Below are 20,041 nucleotides of genomic sequence, written 5' to 3'. Positions count from 1 at the left end.
CACACACACACACACACACACACACACACACACACACACACACACACACACACACACACACACACACACACACACGTGGTGTAAAGTAACTAAGTACACTGTACTTAAAGTACCTGAGTTGAGACTTAAAGACCTGCCTTGTATTACTTTAAGTACAATTTTGAGGTATTTGTACCTTGTGTGACATCACCACACAGAGCCATGGACAAGTGGGCACAACCTTGACATGCCTGGCCAAGTGGAGCTCCTGAAGGCTGGGAAAATTGTATTACAAAAATATATATTTTTCCCAGTGAATCTCTTAGTTGTGGGCATCCCAGTGCCAGACAGAAAAAAACACCATCGCTTGTATGTCTTATTCATAGGCTGTTTATCACAGTGGTGTAACAAATACTCAAATGTTTTATCAATACTGCAATGTAGAAATACTCTGTTACAAGTAAAAGTCCAGAATTCAAAATGTACTTGAGTAAAAGTACCAAAGTACTGTATTAGTATCAAAATGTACTTAAAGTACCAAAAGTAGAAAGTACTCATTATGCAGTATGTCCCAAGTTTCCAAATGTATAACTAGTAACTAGTGACTAAAGTTTTCAAATAATTGTAGTGGAGTAAAAGCACAATATTTGCCTCTGAAATGTAGTGGAGTAGAAGTACAATTACTGAAAATTGGAAATACTCCGGTAAAGTAAAAATACCTCAACATTTTAAGTACAGAACTTGAGTAAATTTACTTAGTTACTTCACACCACTGCTTCCAAGGCTGGAAAGATCACCCCAGTGCCAGACAATGAAAACCACCATTGCTTTTAATGTCTTATTAGGCTGTTTATTAGAATGACACATGAGTAGAATAAAAGAAAAAAAAGTAAATAATGTAATAATAAAACCAATCAGAGAGTCCTTTATTATGCATGTCAACATTAATGGGGAAATAATTGATGGGACTTTCACAGTACTGATGATAGCACATTATCCTGTTTAATATACAAATCTATTTTTGGCTTCTTGGTTTTAAAGTTGCTGGGAAAGAAGACCGTTTCTCAGTTATCTAGACAACATGACACCGTCACCAGTGAATAAATATATAGCGCACTGCTAATAAAATGAAATGAATAATCCAAGCAGGCATTACCGGAGCTTGACTTTGAGTGACTGTCGTTTTTTCCATCATATATGCCTGTCTTTACCTAGATAGATAGACCATTGGTTCTCAAAGTGGGGTCCGGGGACCCCCAGGGGTCCTTGAGGGGATATCAGGGGGTCCCCAGCCAAATTGAAGCATAAGCAATAATGTTTACCCCTTTTATCCATATTTTATACTTTGGCTATCCAAAAATAGCAGATCTACAAGCTGTGCAAGAGTGCCGTGCTACGAGCTTGTAGATCTGCTATAAAAAAAATTGAAAATGTGCTCAAATCTTTAAAGGATCTACACCATGAATTAAAAATATATATATATATATCATATTGTTTATGTCCCTCAAACGTTTTTCAAAAGGTTTGAGCCTACATTAAGCCTCAGATATACTCATTCCAACTAACTTCTCTCTGGCTTATAAAGCACTTTCACCTGCAATACCACATTGTCCTGATTTGCACGTGGAGCTATTGAGCCAGTTTATATGCATGTTATCTCCTGGTTCTGAGTGGAAAAAGTAAAAAAAATAAAAATAAAAATAAAAAACTTTTTTTTTTATAAGTTGGAACTGAAAATGGGAGGGAATGTACCGCTAGTGACGTCACTTTCGGGGCCAAATCAGTTGGCTTGTTTTGAGACCAATTTACATAAAAGCCCAGATTGGAGTGCTCAAACTGGGGTATTTTTTGGGATGGAAGAGAGGTAGGGGAGACCAAAAACACACAAAAAAGACAGAAAAGTTAAAATTCATGGTGTAGTCCCTTTAAATCATTTGTTTTAAAAGGCAAACATTTTGAACACAAATCTTTGCTTCTGGCGGTCCCTGGCACAGCATATTTTCAGGTGGGGGTCAGGTGGCTTATTTAAAACAGACAGGCGAAACAAGTATTATTTTCCATTCAACATGACAAAAGAAAATATTATCTTCCCTGCATGTCTTCCGTATTGGCATCTCTTCCCAAACCCATTCTCAATATATGCTACTATTGTCTCTTCTGGGTTTACAATGTGCCACTCCATTATGATTCATTGTGTGAACCACCAAGCCTTAAGTGTCATTGTTTTTTTTGCCGGACGGCAGGGAACGTCTGTTTTGATCGACTTCACACACACTACTGATTGTCTGATCGATTGAAAAGACACGTTTCCCCATCTCTGTCTTTGTTACAACATAACGCCGCTCTTATGAAGCACTTCTGCATTCATATTGTAGGTGAAGTATTTTCAGTGGGGTAAAGTAACTAAGTACATTTAGTCAAGTACTGTACTTAAGTACAATTTTGAGGTATTTTGACGTGACTGGAGTTTACAATTTTCAGTACTTTTACTTCTACTCCACTACATCTCTGAGGCAAATATTGTACTCCACTACAATTATTTCAAAACTTTAGTTACTTTGCAATTATCAATTATTATATTATAAAACATACATTAACCACTTTAGCCCTATCGTATACCTGGGCTATTTGAAAATAGCCGATCTACAAGCTCACAACGCGTCGCATCGCGACGCGTTGTGAGCTTGTAGATCTGCTATTTTCAAACATTTTAGTACTTTTACTTTTGTTACTTTAAGTACATTTTGATACCAGTACCTTTGTACTTTCACTCAAGTAAATGTTGAATTCCAGACTTTCACTTGTAACAGAGTATGTCTATATTGCAGTATTGATACTTTTACTTAAGTAGAATATCGGACTACTCTTTCCACCACGTGAGCATTATTCATAGAGATGGTATTTCAACTTGACCAAAGGAGACGCGTACAGGCCGTCAGCACCGCGCTATAGTCGACATGCACACTCAAGCTGCCACTTTGTCAATGCAGAGACCATGTCACCCTGATTATTCCTGTATATAGTATGAGGCTTCAGCACTGAAACACTGCATTGTGATTCGTGACACACACAAACTGCATTCTGTTATTAGACTCTATAATGTCTTCTTCTTTTCTTGACGTGCTTTCACATGCTCTATTCTCCCATACTATTGTTTTTTTTTTTCTGCAGGTCTGTTGCAGGCCTGGATAAAGAGATAGACCTCATCCATATGGAGGCACACACACCTGATGGGAGTAAGTAAGCACGCACAAGCACGCACGCACGCACACAGTGGTGTAAAGTAACTAAGTACATGTACTCAAGTACTGCACTTAAGTAAAAGTTTGAGGTGTTTGTACTTTACTTGAGTATTTCTAATTTCCAATACTTTTACTTCTACTCCACTACATTTCAGAACCAAATATTGTACTTTTACTCCACTACAGTTATTTGAAAACTTTAGTTACTAGTTACTTTGTATATTTAGATTATTATTACAAAATGTACATTAACCACTTCATTTTGGCCATATGCATTTTGGCCATTTGAAAATAGCCGATCTACAAGCTCACAATGCGTCGCGATGCGACGCATTGTGAGCTTGTAGATCGGCTATTTTCAGGAGATTTGTATACATTAGAAAACTTGAAATGAGACATTCTGCATAATGAGTACATTTACTTTTGGTACTTTAAGTACACTTTGATACCAATACTTTGGTACTTTTACCTGAGCACATTTTGAATTCCGGACTTTTGCTTGTAACAGGGTATTTCTACATTGCAATATTGATACTTTTACTCAAGTAAAATAATGTGAGTACTTTTTCCACCACTGCACGCACACAAGACCTGAGTGCTACTTGGATCTGTATACGTTTATCGTCCTTCCCGGGATTCGACCCACGGTCTCTTGCATGCCGTAAGAAGAGACCGCTCGGTCTCCAAGATGCAAATCTCTGCTCGGTCAGGGGATAGATGTTGTGCTTATGGGCTTCAGTCAGGACTACTTGTCAATATATTTCTCAAACGGAATAGGCTCTACGCACAGCAGCCATATTATCACTTCTTTCACAGGTGTTACCAATGATACTAATAAAGGCTCTGTTCTAAGTGTAGCACAGTGGTTTCCACGACCCCCATAACTCTGAGAGTGTACAAATGGAACCAAATGGACCCTTACGGGTCCATTTGGTTCCATTTGTACACTCTCAGAGTTACACACCCGTAAGGGGCCATTTGGAAACCCATGAGGGTCCCTGGACCCCAACTTTAGACCCACTGATGTAGCAGAGTGTTTCCAGTGAGCCAACACGCACAACATCAGCACCCTGACTCTGTTTGACCAGAATGGAACAGAGCCTTCATTAGTATCATTAGTAGCACCTGTGAATGTCTTCACAATATGGCTGCTGTGCATAGAGCCTATTGAGAAGGGAGGGCCACCTCCAACCATTATAGCCCCATCTGTGACCTCCCCCCTTCGCTCCGTAGCTCCAGGACTCTTGTCACATAGCATTGCCATCCAGAATTGGGGATGATGGTGGTGATGGGTTCGGGGGGGGTCTGGTCTATTTTTGACCTGTTTTTCGGAACGTTGTATATCACAAAAATGTCAATGCGGTCCAGAGTTTACTTTCTACAGATGTCTTTGGGTTTTTCCGACAGCCATGGACGAGCACGCTCCTCGCGATTTTGAACGTGCTCCCGTGTTAAATTTGGCAAGGGCTATCAAAAATCTCTCTCACACACACACACACACACACACACACACACACACACACACACACACACACACACACACACACACACACACACACACACACACACACACACACACACACACACACACACACACACACACACACACACACACACACACACACACACGCACACACACAGAGAGAGAGTTACATGCGCCGTCACACCAAACACACGGCATCATTTCTTGTCCTATTACCTCCGACCGAACTGAAAGGGAGAAGCCAAAGAGATAGAGGGACTCATGTACGGGAATGTCTGTACAGGAATGAATTCCGCGGCGGGTTAGGGCTGTGTTGCCGGGGGGACCGGGATTAGCTCTATAGCGATAGATGCAGTGCATGATAGTTGATTAATATGGCCTTTCCTTCTCGTATACGGCTCTCTCTCTCTTCTCCTTGAATGTCAGCTCCATAACTCTGAATACCACCAAGGTCTTCCATAGGTGAAGTTGTTTATCCCCTTAAGACCGGGAACGCATCATGTGTGTCATTTTAAGGTTTCTCTAGGCTATTCAAGAATAGCAGATCTACAAGCTCATAGCGCGGCACCGAGTGCCGCGCTATGAGCTTGTAGATCTGCTATTTTTGAAAAAAACATGATTTCTTTGGCAAATCTTTGAGTATATATATTTTTTTTTAAAGCGAACAAAATATTTTGAGATGGGGGTCCGCGGCCAAATACATATAATTTTGGGGGTCCTTGACATGAAAAACGTTTGAGAACCACTGATATTATAGCAACATAAGTTTAAAAAAAACAACGGTTAGGATTTAGAAGACATTTTGTAGAATCCCCCAGAAGCAAAGATTTGAGTTACAAACGTTCGCTTTAAAAATGTATATATATATTCAAAGATTTGCACTCATTTTCAAGATTTTTCAAAAATAGCAGATCTACAAGCTTGTAGATCTGCCATTTTTGAATATAGCCAAAGAAATCTTAAAAATGACACAGACTCTTTCCCGGTCTAAATGGGTTAAGCCATCTTGCCGTGGCAGAAGAGCCTGCATGGCCTTCTCAAGATATTAGCCCCCCCCCCCCCCCCCCCCCCCTGCACAGCCGAGCGTGATTGACAAGTGTACTGTATGTGTATAATAAGAATAAGTCATGTCTTACAATTAGAGGCAAGCTAAGGAACAATACAAATTTCAGCCGCCATGCATGGCTGGAACGGAAGGCATTGTAAAGTAGGACAAAGCACATACATAATTATGTTTCTCGTACATATCCTTGGAAAATAAGGTCAGAAAGGTGTGCATGTCAAGTCAAGGCTAATGTGTTGTTTGCAAAAACACATGTTTTTATTGTGTTATACAAAGGTAGAGGCCTCGTATAAGCCCTTTGAGCTTCTTGACTCCTCCCTGCATTTTCCTTATTATATTTTGTGTACAGTTTTTTGTATTGACAATGTGTGCTAAATAAATAGATCAAATCAAGGAATTGTGAAGATACAGCTTCAATAATATTAACCATTTCCGTCCTATCTATTGGTCCTCAATAATGCTCGTTATAAGATGACAAAAGGAGGGTTGTGGACAGTTCAGAAACATGCATCATCGTAGGCAGGTTGGGTCATTTCACACAATTTCAATATTTATTTGTATTTTTTACTAATGCAAGAACAACGGCTTCTATACAGAAAGTCTGTCGTTTCTATTAGCTTGGAATTCCGATTGCTGATGTCATCGGTATCGGCAGGTTTCTAAAGTTCTCCACAGCCCACCAAAATGAGACGCAAATGAGTAGACAGAAATGGTGCCATTTTATAATGAGAATTAGTGAAGACAAGATAAGGTTGAAAATGTAAGCCCTATTTAATTCTTCGCTGTATGACGTGTTTTGAGAATTTCTGACCAATTTGTAAAATCTTCGCCTATCACAATGTGCAAAAAATAGGGCGGCCAGGTTTTAAAGTGGTTAACCCATTCAATCCGGGGAACGCATCTCGTGTCATTTTAGATTTCTTTCGCTATTCAAAAATAGCAGTTATACAAGCTCATAGTGTGGCACCGAGTGCCGCGCTATGAGCTTGTAGATCTGCTATTTTTGGGGAAAATTGTGGAATATTTGTGCAAATCTTTTAATATATATATATCTTGTATATATGAACATTTGTAACTCAAGTATTTGCTTCTGGGGGATTCTACAAATGTCTTCTAAATCCTAACGTTTTTTTTGGAAAAAAACTTATGTTGCTATGATATCAGTGGTTCTCAAAACCGTATTTGGCCGTGGACGCCCATCTCAAAATATGTTGTTCCAGGGACCCCCATGAAGTTGTAACAGAGTTAAAAAATGTCCGCTTTAAAACACATATATTCAAAGATTTGCACAAATTGTCACGATTTTTCAAAAAAATAGCAGATCCACAAGCTCATAGCGCGGCACTCGGTGCCGCGCTATGAGCTTGTAGATCTGCTATTTTTGAATAGCCCAAAGACATCTTAAAATGACACGAGATGCGTTTTCCCGGACTGAATGGCTTAAAGCTGTGCAAAATGGTCCTTGGGCTTGTCACACCATTAACGCTCCGTGCTGTTCTCTTCTCCCCATGTGTCAGATGTACAGTATGTTACCTGCAGAGCTCAGATGTGTGCAGAGCCTAATAGGAACTACCCGTTCCCCGGCTACATCGACATCAGCTCCCTGGTGGTCCAGGACGACTACATGTTCATCCAGGTAGGAGGATAGGCTCAGACACTCATGCATTATGTGAGGTGTGCGCACGATGTTAACCCGGAATGAAACGTGCATTTATTATATCTGTAACGCACACACACACACACACACACGCACGCGCACGCACGCACGCACGCACACACGCACACGCACGCACACGCACACACACACACACACACGCACACTTGGGGCTGTCTACTATAGAGCTATTTGCATAACCCCCCGAGGGAATGGTTATGCAACAAACTGCCGTGCAGGTACGACGGGTGGGAAAGCTATTGTTTTAATAATCACTTAATGACGGATTTAATTACCGTGTTTTTATAGTCTTGGTATGAACACGGGCCAGGGATTTGAACTCCGACCTCCCAATCTCAGGGCGGACGCGTACCACCGCATGATTTTTTTGGGGGGGGATCCCAGAGGACAGCGAAGTGACAATTTATGGACTTTTAAGAGCTTTTTAATACCTCAAAAAATCAAATGACTGCATCGAAATTAATCAACGAACTACACTATAAAAACTGGTCAAACATTGGGCAAATTGTCAAATAATGTAAGAAGCAAAAAATTATGAAAATTGTAATTCTAATGCCTCAACTCCTACAATTCCAAGTGCTTATCAGGGTGGGGGGGGGGGGGGGGGGGGGCACAGTTCAAATATGATTATTTTTAATAATAGTTCAAATACATATAATTTTGGGGGTCCTTGACATGAAAAGGTTTTGTTCCAGGGACCCCCAGAAGCAAAGATTTGAGTTAAAAAATGTTGTTTCAAAAAATATAGCCAAAAAATGTCACATTTAAAAAATATATATATATATAAAATAATGGTTATAGGCTATAGCTAAAAATGAAATTCCCGGGTTGAATGGGTTAACTGAAGTCACCTGCTCCAGAGGCCACATGTTCCTGCTCTCCAAAACTAGCACCACGCATGCAGGCCCCATTTAAACAATCCAGCATGTACTTTGAACTACTATGCATCAGCTATGATATATAGGCCTCTACCTGCTGCAGCAGCCTCTATGAATACATGCAGTAACTCATGTCTCACAGCAACCAATGCAAACCCGTGCAGCTATCAACTACACCAGGGGTCTTCAACAGGGGGTCCGGGACCCCGAGGGGGTCCTCAGAGTTACTACAGGGGGTCCGCCAAATCTGTGTGTGATATGATTTTTTTTTTATCTTAACCACTTGAACCTAAGCATCCCTTTTCTGAGGAGAACTTTAGCCAAAAATTGCAGATCTACAATCCAAAACAAATGTTCCATGTCGTGAGGATATTGCAAGTGGTCCCCCAAATAATTGGCAAAACCCTAAGATTGCATTGATAGCATAAAATGTATATAGCATAATATGGCTCTTGTCGACTAAAAGAACTAAGTGAACCTTGACATGCCGTGAAACATTATTTCACGGGTTCTGGATTTGTCTCCATCAGTTTTAGATAAGGTTCTCAGAAACTAATTTGGGCCCTGTTGTTCAGGAGGTGGAACTAATCCTGAGTTCTGGGAACACCACAACTGAGATCTTACTCCACACAAAATGTTTCTAAAACAGGAGAAAATAGCAGATCTACAAGCTCACAGCGTGGCACGTTGTGAGCTTGTAGATCTGCTATTTTGACTTGTTTTAAATTAATGTATTTTATTGACTCCGCCAGGCCCAAAGGCATGGTGAGAGAGTATGTATTGCCCCCTGTCCGTCCGTCCGTCCGTCCGTCTGTGACCAGCTAATCTCCGCCACCGTTGGCCCGGTCGCTGTGAAACTGCGCACACACACTCCCTGGATGCCACAGCAGGACCTCTGCCCCAATTTTTTCAGATCAGCCTGTCATAGCGCCACCATGAGGCCGACTTTTGCAAAACACATGTTTTGATACTACTCCTACAGATTTTGTCCAAAAAACATGCAAATCAATACACAGTATCTGAATAGTCATGTGATTAACAAATATCTGTCTGATTTTCCATATTCCATCCTGATTGGCTAAGATTGGCTTCCAAAGTTTGCAGGATTGGTTCATTTTCAACAAAATCATGAACGTAGCATGCAATTTCCGTGAAATTTTCCACGTAGATTTCCACTTGGCCAAGGAAGAAATGCCACTTGAAAACTTTTAAATCAGCCTCCTGGTGGCGCTACGTATAACAGGTCAATTCACGTTTTTACCAATAAATGCACCAATCTGCGTGAAACTTTGCATGCACACTCCTTAGAGGCCAAGGAAAAACCTTTGCCCTGCATTTTTCACATATCTCTGCTGTCCAGCCAGAAACTGCTAACTCCAAAACGCTCATTGTTCAGGAAACGAAAAAACAAGATATACGTTTTTCAGAAAATGAAGAAAACCTTATATTTTTTAAAACAAAGCAATATTACCTCGTCAAAGTTGGTATAGTGACTGTATATATTGTGAGATACTTGCATGTGTCATTATATTATCAACACTTTACCCAAATCGCAGGTAAATCAACACTTTATCCAGCGCGAGTGGAGTTAGAAGTTTCAGACGAACAGAAATCAAGCTGAAATGGAGTTAGGTGTCCAAACAACAGTAGCTCCACTCGCTGCTGAGAGGTTTCAAAAGGGTACAGATTCCCAAAAGCTAACAATGGATCTCCAAGCTCACAATGCATCACAACAACGTGTGAATTAATGCCCTGATGCTTCATGACACTTATTATATAGGCCTACAACAATAAACAGGACTTTAAATATTACAATAACTTCTGCTAAGAGGTAGTAGAACACTAGCGCGACAGAAATGCTATGAACGTCTTTCTTCTTATCACAATGCTCTCCTCATTAAACACTTCATAGATTTTAGAAATATAATTACTTGTTTTCATAACATTAGCGTCAGTGCTGTTTGATAAACAGGTACACTGCATAGTTTTAACAGACTACGGGGAGTCTGTTTACGTGTTGTTCCTCCTCGTTCACTGCGCACCGCGCACTGCTAATGCTGTGCTGTAGCGCTGTGTAGAGGAGAGGGGGGAGTTGTTTGTTTTTGACGGACAGTTTGAGGATCCAATGGAGTTGGGAGTTTTCGTCTGAGGCGCTTTTTAATACTTTTCATTGGTTCAAATGTTTAGATTTTTTACACAGATGTGAAGGGTGTTCAATAGCGTCGATTTATGAAAAAGAAAAAAAAAACCTGAAAATGGAGTTAGTTGTTCCTGGCTGGACACCGACGATATGCTTTTAGAGCGCCACCAGGAGGCTGACTTTTGTAAAACACATTCTTTGCTCTTACCAAAAATCACGCAAATCGGTACACAGTATCTCTATAGTCATGTGATCAAGATGGATGTGTCTGATATTTCAAATTCCATCCTACTTGGCTAACATTGGCTTCCAAAGTTTGCAGGATAGGTCCGTTTTGAACAAAATTCCTCAAATCATGAACGCAGTGTGCGATTTCCGTGACATTTTGCACGCACGTTCACACTTGGCCGAGGAAGAAATGACACCCTTTTCACATTGGCCTGTTATAGCGCCACCAGCAGGTCTAATTTAGAAAACATTTGAACAAAATGCCTCAAATCACGAATGCAGTGTCCGATTGCCGTGAAAGGCCTAAGAAAAAATGGCACCCTTTTCACATTGGCCTATTATAGCGCCACCAGGAGGCCACAATAACCTACCTGACCTGGTGGAGACTTGTGCTCCGAGGAGCACTTTTTCTAGTTCGATTATCTTTTTATGACATGCACTCTCCCATCACGGGTGGTTCTTGTTATCTTGCAAAAAAAACATCACAGAACTTCACGGGGTTCTTGATAGTTTCAGGTTATGGAAAGGTTAGTCGAAAAATAGCCAACAGACGAAGATAGAGCTGTCCGCCCAAAGGATCCCTCAATCATCAATGGAGTTTCAAGTATACAGTAAACCCACAGCAACCTGCTCGACCCTAAACCTCCCCTCTTCCAGAGCTGTACTCCGCATTTTAAAGCACATTGCGTCACAGACGAAAGATCCTGGAAGGGATGTGGGGGGGAGGGGAGGGGGAGGGGGTGGAATCAATCATACCAATTCCTCTTAAAGTTCAAATTGCCTCGGGTTCCCCAAACATCGATCTACCGCCTCTCCACTCGACTGTGCACGGTGCTCACTGTGCTACGTACTGTATAACCTCAGCCTAGCTGTATATATTTCCTTCCCACTGCTGCTTACTCCTTCTAGGCATTCACTCCACTCACTATAAAGCTGATGATTCTCAAACATTTGTGTTTTCAAGGACCCCCCCGTTTGATATGAATTATTCCACGGACCCCTCCATTTGATACTATTTTCATCTGTGGCACCCTCATGTATATACTCTCAGAGTTACAGATGTAAGGGTCAGAATCAGAATCAGGTTTATTGTCACATCACAGGTTTACAAGGTAAAGAAGTGGGTGAAATTTGTTTTCGTACATCGTTCCCATCGCAACGTTACTTCCATAGAAAGAAGAGGGGGAGGAAGAAGAGTGGGCAAGTGGGAAGGAGATCAAACAAGAGAACAAACAAAAAGGCCAAACAAGTTATCTACATATTTACACTAGTACCTGAGATAAAAATATAACGAAGGTGCCTGAGCATAGCAGCAATGTATACTGTGCATGATATACTGATGGACGTTAAGGTGCTTAGAAAAAAAAAAGAAAAGCACAATAAAAGAGAAAAAAGTCAGTGCGTTATAGGCCTACCTGGGATTAAGGTGCGTCGACCGCATAATCCACATAAAGTGGATTGACCCTGGTATAATCTGCAAGTAGTTCCATGAGGGAGAGCAACAAAAAAAAGCCACTTGTCCATTTGGTTCCTAAATATCAGGCATATAGCTGGACCTCACTTTGAGAACCACTGCTATAAACCACTGCTATAATGTCTTATGTGACAAGAATACGCATTTCACTTTGCTCAGACGAAGAGTCAAACGTTCAACCTATTGAAATGGATATTTAAAAAGGAGGGTCAGCTACAATCTTGCTTTTGTGTGATCTTTATAAGTGTGTGTTTCTCCCATGGTCACCAGGCTAATGAGAAGTTTGTAACACCTCCAGCTCTATGAGATAAGAGCTTATATATACAGCCCGGAATGTTTACATAGGACCCTAGACCATTAAAGGATGACTTTCTCCCAGACCGGAGTTGAGCATCCGTTTAGGCGACTTAAAGATTTCTCTTGACAATGAATAATGAGACTATTGATCGTACCTACGAGATATTTACCATAGCCTATACCTCCAGACCACGACGTGCATCGACACCTAGACAAGAGGCCAGCATCCTCAGAATGCAAGGCGAGAGTACCGGCTATCAATGGCCAAGTCCATGAACAATGGTGTAAAGTAACTAAGTACATTTACTCAAGTACTTGTACTTAAGTACAATGTTGAGGTATTTGTGCTTTACTTGAGTATTTTCAAGCTCCAGTACTTTTACTTCTACTCCACTACATCTCAGAGGCAATTATTGTACTTTTACATTATAAAACATACATTAACCGCTTTAGTCCTATTTTATACCTATAGGCTATTTGAAAATTGACGATCTACAAGCTCACAATGCGTCGCATGGAGACGTGTTGTGAGCTTTTAGATCTGCTATTTTCAAACATTTCATTACTTTTACCTTTGGTACTTTAAGTACATTTTGATACCAATACTTTTACTATAGTAAATGGTAGTACTTTTACTAGTACTTTTACTCAAGTAAATGTTGAACACCAGGCTTTTGTAACAGAGTACTTCTGCATTGCAGTATTGATACTTTTATTTAAGTTAAATATCTGAGTGCTTTTTCCACCACTGGTCATGAACATCAACTTTTGAACAAACTGCCTTGTATGTCTTTAAAACCCCACCAGAAAAAAACTTCATATTTATTTGTGCTTTCCCCTCTGATTCTGAAAAAGAAAATGACCACTAGCTTGTACAGAACAGATATTAACAGGTATTAACGTCATTATTAATCATCAATTAATGAATAATTAATCATCTGACCCACGTCTCTTGCAGGTTCCTACATCAGGACGAGCCAAGTACTACGTGTCTTACAAGAGAGACCCGTTCATACAGATTAAACTGCCAAAATATTCCCTGCCAAAGGTAAGATAGAGTGTTTCTTCCAGACATCTTCATGAACATTGGCTCTCGTTCATTCATTGATTTTTTTTCTTTAAATAATGTTGCATTAATTCTATAGCTCAGTTATGTAATCATATCGTCCTCATGCACCTTCTACATTAATCTCACAAACATTCACTTTCATTCTTATGAACACTTTTATTTTGTAGTATATAGAAGTGCTGCCCCTACTACTCTTTTACCCCTAGACACAGTCTTTCACTCAGCACTTAGATTTATCACTGGAGAAAGCTACAGCACTCACCATTGTATCCTCTACGACAGAGTAGGTTGGTCTTCCCTCTCCGAGAGGAGAACTAGACACTGGTACCAGTTTATTTTTTAAGGGTATTGATGGGAAGGTACCTCCATACATTACATTGTTGTTAGATTGGAAAAAAAGCACTCGCCAGAGTCAGACCCGCTCTAGCGACTGGCTTACACTCGAGGTTCCATCTTTGCTGTCTGAACTTGGGAAAACTGCTTTCTGTTTTGATGCTCCTATTTCATGGAATACCTTACAACTCGAGCTAAAATGTACACCCCAATTGCCTATGGACAATTTAATAGCGCACTCTTAAATCTCCCTACCTGAATATGTAATTGTTTTTAATTTACACATTTTATGTTAGGTCTTATCTTGTTTCTGTGTTTTTATATGTTGCATTGTTGAATTGTAGAATGTAGCCTACTGTTGATTTCTCTTGTGTGTGTTAATCTTGTTCTGTAATCTCAGCATTGCAAATGAGGGTGAACCTCAATGCTCTTTTCGAGAATAAATAAAGGTTTCAATCAAACTAAAGTACTGTACTTAGGTACAATTCTAAGTTACTTTTACTTTACTTGAGTATTCCAAGTTTTATACAACTACTCTACTACATCTCAGGTCAATATTGTACTTTTTACTCCACCACAATTATTTGACAGCTCTTATTATCAGTTACTTTGCATATTTAGATTAGAATTACAAAATGTACATGAACCACTTAAGCCCTATTTTATACGTTAGCTGATCGAAAACAGTTGATATACAAGCTCGCAACTCGTCACATCACAACACGTTGTGAGCTTTTTGAACAGCTATTTAAGAAACATTTAGCAAATTCTGAAAACAATTTGAGTACTTTCACGTTGTTACTGTAAATATATTTTGATGCCAATACTTGTGCACGTTAACTCAAATCAAAGTTTGAATACAGGCGTTTTACTTTTACTTATGTTAAAAACATTATATGAATACTTCTTCCACCACTGGCATTCCTTATATAGGCTCTATGCACAGCAGCCATATTGGATAGACATTGGGCCTTCTTCCTTACTTCACAGGTGTTATCAATTATAGTAATTAAGGCTTTGTTAGTGTAGCACAGTGGTTCTCAAGCTACTTTTAATTTCAAGGACCCCCATAACTCTGAGAGTGTCGGGTCCATTTGGTTCCATTTGTACACTCTCAGAGTTACACACCCGCAAGGAACCATGAGGGTCCCTGGACCACACTAGCAGAGCGTTTCCAGTGAGCCAACATGCACAATATCAGCACCCCAATCTGGGAACCCATCGCCAAATTCCTTTGCCACGGGAGCACCCTTGCGCAAGGAAACCGGGGTTTTGGTCTGCCTTCAGCCTTTCACTTCCGGTGGTTCGTCTATGTTTTCATTCCCACTAACAGTATTTCTACACGGAGCACTAACACCACTTCTCCCAGAGAACATGGATCGTTTTGGTTATAAGCCCACTTGTTTCTATGATGAAAGAGCAAGTTAAAATGTGAATATCTTTCCGTGGTTTTGTCTGCTCCGAGGACGCTATTGTTAAATGAGTTTCGGTTTGTTTCTAGTGGGGAAGGATCGGCACACACGTAAATCCCGCCCACTGCATTTGATGGGGTAAAGCGCGACCTGCTTCCTGATCTGAAGGCACGCCCACTTGTAGGCCAGTGCGTACGCGATATGACGAACCCCCCCGACAGATTCAAGCGGAGAGCAGAATCTGTTCTTGAGAGATTATCAGCACCCTGACCAGAATGGAACAATAGAGCCTTAATTAGTCTAATTGGTAACACCTGTGAAGGAAGTAGAAGGACGAGGCCCGATTCCTCTCCAACATGGCCACATGTGCACAGAGCCTTATTAGTGACTTTTCCCACGTTTCAGCCCCTCAGCGAGCGATGCCACGCTCGCTGCACACATCAGTATTCACCTCCACGACGCCCTGTAAAGGCCTGATCCCCATGACCAAAGCCCCCAAAAGGGTCAGCTTGTTCTAATCCATGACGCCGTGATCTCCCATCATAACTGCTCTTTAACCCGTTAAAACCGGGAAACGCGTCTGTGTGTAACCACCTTAACCATTATTTCATACTCTGGGCTATTCGAAAATAGCAGATCTACAAGCTCGTAGCGCGGCACCGAGTGCCGCGCTACGAGCTTGTAGATCTGCTATTTTTTGAAATATTGTGAAAATGTGCGCAAATCTTTGAATATATATATATATATATTCTTTAAAGCGAACATTTTTAACTCTATTCTTTGCTTCTGGGGGGGTCCCTGGAACAACATATTTTGAGATGGGGGTCCACGACCAAATACATATACATTTTGGGGGGTCCTTGGCATGGAAAACGTTTGAGAACCACTGATATAAAAACAATAGTTTTCCAGAAAAATTAAGACATTTGACAGCTACAAATGTTCGCTTTAAGAATATATATATTCAAAGATGTAAAAAAAATAATCACGATTTAAAAAAAAATAGCAGTTCTACAAGCTCATAGCGCGGCACCGAGTGCCACCGAGGCCACGCTATGAGCTTGTAGATCTGCTATTTTTTTTAAAAATCGTGACAATTTGTGCACATTTGTTGAGACATTTGACATTTAACAGCTACAAATGTTCGCTTTAAAAATATATATATTCAAAGATTTGCACTGATTTTCACGATTTTTCAAAAAATAGCAGATCTACTCATAGGGCGGCACTCAGTGCCGCGCTACGAGCTTGTATATCTGCTATTTTTGAATAGCCCAAAGTATAAAATAATGCTTATAGCTCAAATCCTAAAATGACACAGATCTGCGTTCCCCGGGGTCTTAATGGGTTAATCTCGCCTCTCTCTCTCTCTCTCTCTGATAGGACTTGCACATCGTCAGCACGGACGAGAAGCAGGTCTTCGCCGCCGTGCAGGAGTGGAACCAGAACGACACCTACAACCTCTACCTGTCCGACACCAGGGGCATCTTCTTCACGCTGGCCATGGAGAACGTCAAGACCACCCGGGGCATCGGGGGCAACCAGATGCTGGATCTATATGAGGTAGGGGACCCCGCTTATAGGCCTGTCACAAGCATTACATACTGCATGTAATCGTCTAAACGCAATCGTTTTTGCATAATCGTCATAATCGTCTCCATGTTGAAAGATTTTCACACAGTTTCAAATATTGAAAAAAGCAGAAATAGCAGATCTACAAGCTTACAACGCGTCACTTCGTGACGCGTTGTAAGCTTGTAGATCAGCTATTTTTGCTTTTTCTACATGTATGAAAATGATCAAATATGTCAATAATTTCTTGCATATTTCAGTTATTTGTCAAATCCGTCCTGTACAATTTTTTATTACAAAGCCCACAAGGCTTTAGGTTGTTCCAAAAGTTCAACGCCAAAGAAACGATTAAATTCATAATCACAAATATTTGAGTGACAATTAATCGTCAACTTAAATGTGTAATCGTGACAGCCCTAGACCCACTATTATGGCGTAAACAGAAAATACAGGGGGAAAAAATAAGAAAAGAGAATTTAGATGACGTCCGTATGCTGCCCGTGCCATCAAAGCTAAAAGTACCTATAAGGACATTTGGATGAGTGCTGGTAGTTTTCCATTTAGGCTCTATGACAGCAACTTTGATGATGGAGAGGGCCACTATATTTCCACACTCACTCCAGAGGGCCATACATGCATATACTGTCGGGCAGACACCTCCTATCTCCGTATTTTAACTTTTTTCATAAATGAATGCCGTACTTCGCGAAAGCTCTCCTATGTCACACAAAACTAGCAAAAGTAGCTGTTCTACAAGCTCGTAGATCTGCTATTTTTGCATTTTTTGAATTGGAATCCTGAAAAGTAAAAATTGTTTTTAATTTCAAATGCATTTAGTTACAGTATACTTATGTTAACTTTATGAACTTAAACAAATACACATACATTGGACATAAAAAAGACAATATAATATCAATACTAGTCATTAAGCTACTCTGAATGATTAATTAAAGCGGGTCATGTTTGCATGTTTGGAATTGTAACAGCTGAACTCAATAATATATCAGTATTCCGATATTAACCTGCAGGCCGCATTACGTGAAGGTGGGGGGGGGGGGGGGGGGGGGGCGCATGTGGCCCCCGGGCCGCCAGTAGCCCGTGAACTCTTCTGAACTGTACATCTGGTAAAGAAGACTACTTGTTGAGACTGAGCGGTGCTCACATTGTCATAACTAATTCAACCCGTACTTAGTTGTATGATGAATAGCGGAAATAGATGATCCACAAGCTCACAACGAGTTGTGTAATTGAGCCCTTTGAGCCATATACATGATTGTTTCTTAATTGATGATGTCACCGCAGGGCTTGGTCAAGGGCAAGTTGCCGAGGTATTTAACAATTCTGTAATCAGCCTCAGGTGTTGCCAGTGGCAGAGACAAACCAGTTTTCGACTGTGTCTCATGAGAGATGGAGGTCTGTGTGCGTTTGAGTTGTATTAATTGTATTCATTTATTGTATGCTAAAGTGATTGGCACGGCTAAGCTACTAAGAGTAAATATCTTTTGTTATGAACTTCAAAGGACACTTGTGGACATCATTTTGTATGGAGCACACGTCAGAACTCTGTCAGAAGTATAGGACTTTGACACTACAGTTAAAGGAGACATCCGGGCATTTTAAGTGTTATCTTTGATGTGTGGCAAATCACTCACCAACGTAGAAATGCCCATTGAGTTACTCCACAAATCCCCCTGTCGACCCCCACCGTTGGCATAATACAGTGGGTGACCATTGACTTTGTCGTTTTTTTTCATTCTTCTCATCCGTTTCATGCAGGGCATGTATGATTTCCACTCTGTGCCACTAGGGGCAGCAGCGGTCTACTGCCTACAGCTGCCTACAGCCCACAGCAGACAGCAAGAATATATTTGTTACTAGTATACTGTATATCCTCTCCAAACTGTACATACATTACTTTACACTTTTGTATTATGTTTTGACACTTGCTTTGGAAAATGTAAACGTATGTTTTATCATGCCAATAGCTCATTTGAATAGCAAAATTGTTTGTTTTGGGGTTTTTAGGCACTGTTTTTCCTAGAAAGACAGAGAAAGATCCTGTCTGTTGCTTACAGTACAAGATGTGACATTTATATTAAGCAAAATATTAAGCAAATAAAGTTAGATAGCATGATGCTGAGCTTAACATTAGTTTAATTTTAACGTCTTAATTGATAAAACGAGACGGGAAAATAAACGTATTTTTTTCTCTTGCCAATAGCTCATTTGAATTGACAAATTGTATTTCTGTGGTGGTGGTTCAGTGGCACTATATATATATATATATATATATTTAATATATACTGGGGTCATACGTTCTGTGCTTTCTGTGTGTGCACTTATGCCGTGTGTCTCTTTCTTTGAGCGGGGGGGGGGGGGGGGTCTATCAAGGCAGGCTATTTGTTCAGATGCAATTTCAGCGTGGCTATTAAATAGGCAAAAAACATTTTAGTCTATTTTTGGCAGAGAGAGAGAGAGAGAGAGAGAGAGAGAGAGAGAGAGAGAGAGAGAGAGAGAGAGAGAGAGAGACACACAGAGAGAGAGAGAGAGAGAGAGAGAGAGAGAAATTAATATAATATAGGCCTACTATATATACTTTACTCGTAACAGAGTAGGCTACTTCTACATTGCAGTATTGATATTTTTACTTAAGTAAACTGCAATTATGTCTCTGTTAATTATCTCTCTCTCTCTATACAAAGACAAAGTCTCTTTTATCCAGATGCGCTCTCTCTCTCTGTCTCTCTGTACAAAGACAAGGTCTCTCTCTGAGAGAGAGAGAGAGAGAGAGAGAGAGAGAGAGAGAGAGAGAGAGAGAGAGAGAGAGAGAGAGAGAGAGAGAGATGCATCAAAGTAGGGGTTCTCAATCTTTTTCAGGCCATGACCCCCCAAAATAACCATATTGGGGACCCCCATTTTGCGTGTGCGGCTTTCATCATCAATTTAAAAATAAAGATGATCGGATCATCTGTGAAGCATTTTCATATACGCTGCTGTCTCGTTAAAACCAGCTGCGGGTGAATATTATCCAACACATCACCACGGTTAACGCTACGTTCATGTTTACTGCATTACATTTGTAAAAACAGCATAATATTGGGTTGTGCAGGTGAGATTTCGAAAAATCTTCAGTGAATGCTTTTAGGGACTATGCCTAGGCCTACATAGAATGTGGAGGGAGAAGGGTACCAGCTGC

The 20,041-nt window shown here is 40.5% G+C and overlaps 1 protein-coding gene across 1 annotated transcript in view; it reads left to right on the top strand.

Annotated features, from left to right (window-relative positions):
• The window catches only part of sorcs3a (sortilin related VPS10 domain containing receptor 3a), a 172,514-nt gene that overhangs the window by 70,939 nt on the left and 81,534 nt on the right, over positions 1-20,041 (top strand). The window contains 4 exon segments of the mRNA XM_084044283.1: positions 3,151-3,215; positions 7,285-7,403; positions 13,418-13,507; positions 16,657-16,836. Coding sequence (XP_083900409.1) covers positions 3,151-3,215; positions 7,285-7,403; positions 13,418-13,507; positions 16,657-16,836 — 454 coding nt within the window.

This window comes from Gymnoscopelus microlampas (assembly GCF_963454915.1).
Source record: "Gymnoscopelus microlampas genome assembly, chromosome: 2".
In the NCBI taxonomy this organism is placed as follows: Eukaryota; Metazoa; Chordata; class Actinopteri; order Myctophiformes; family Myctophidae; genus Gymnoscopelus; species Gymnoscopelus microlampas.
Note: the sequence above shows the minus strand (reverse complement) of the source record. Positions and strands in the feature narration are given on the sequence as shown.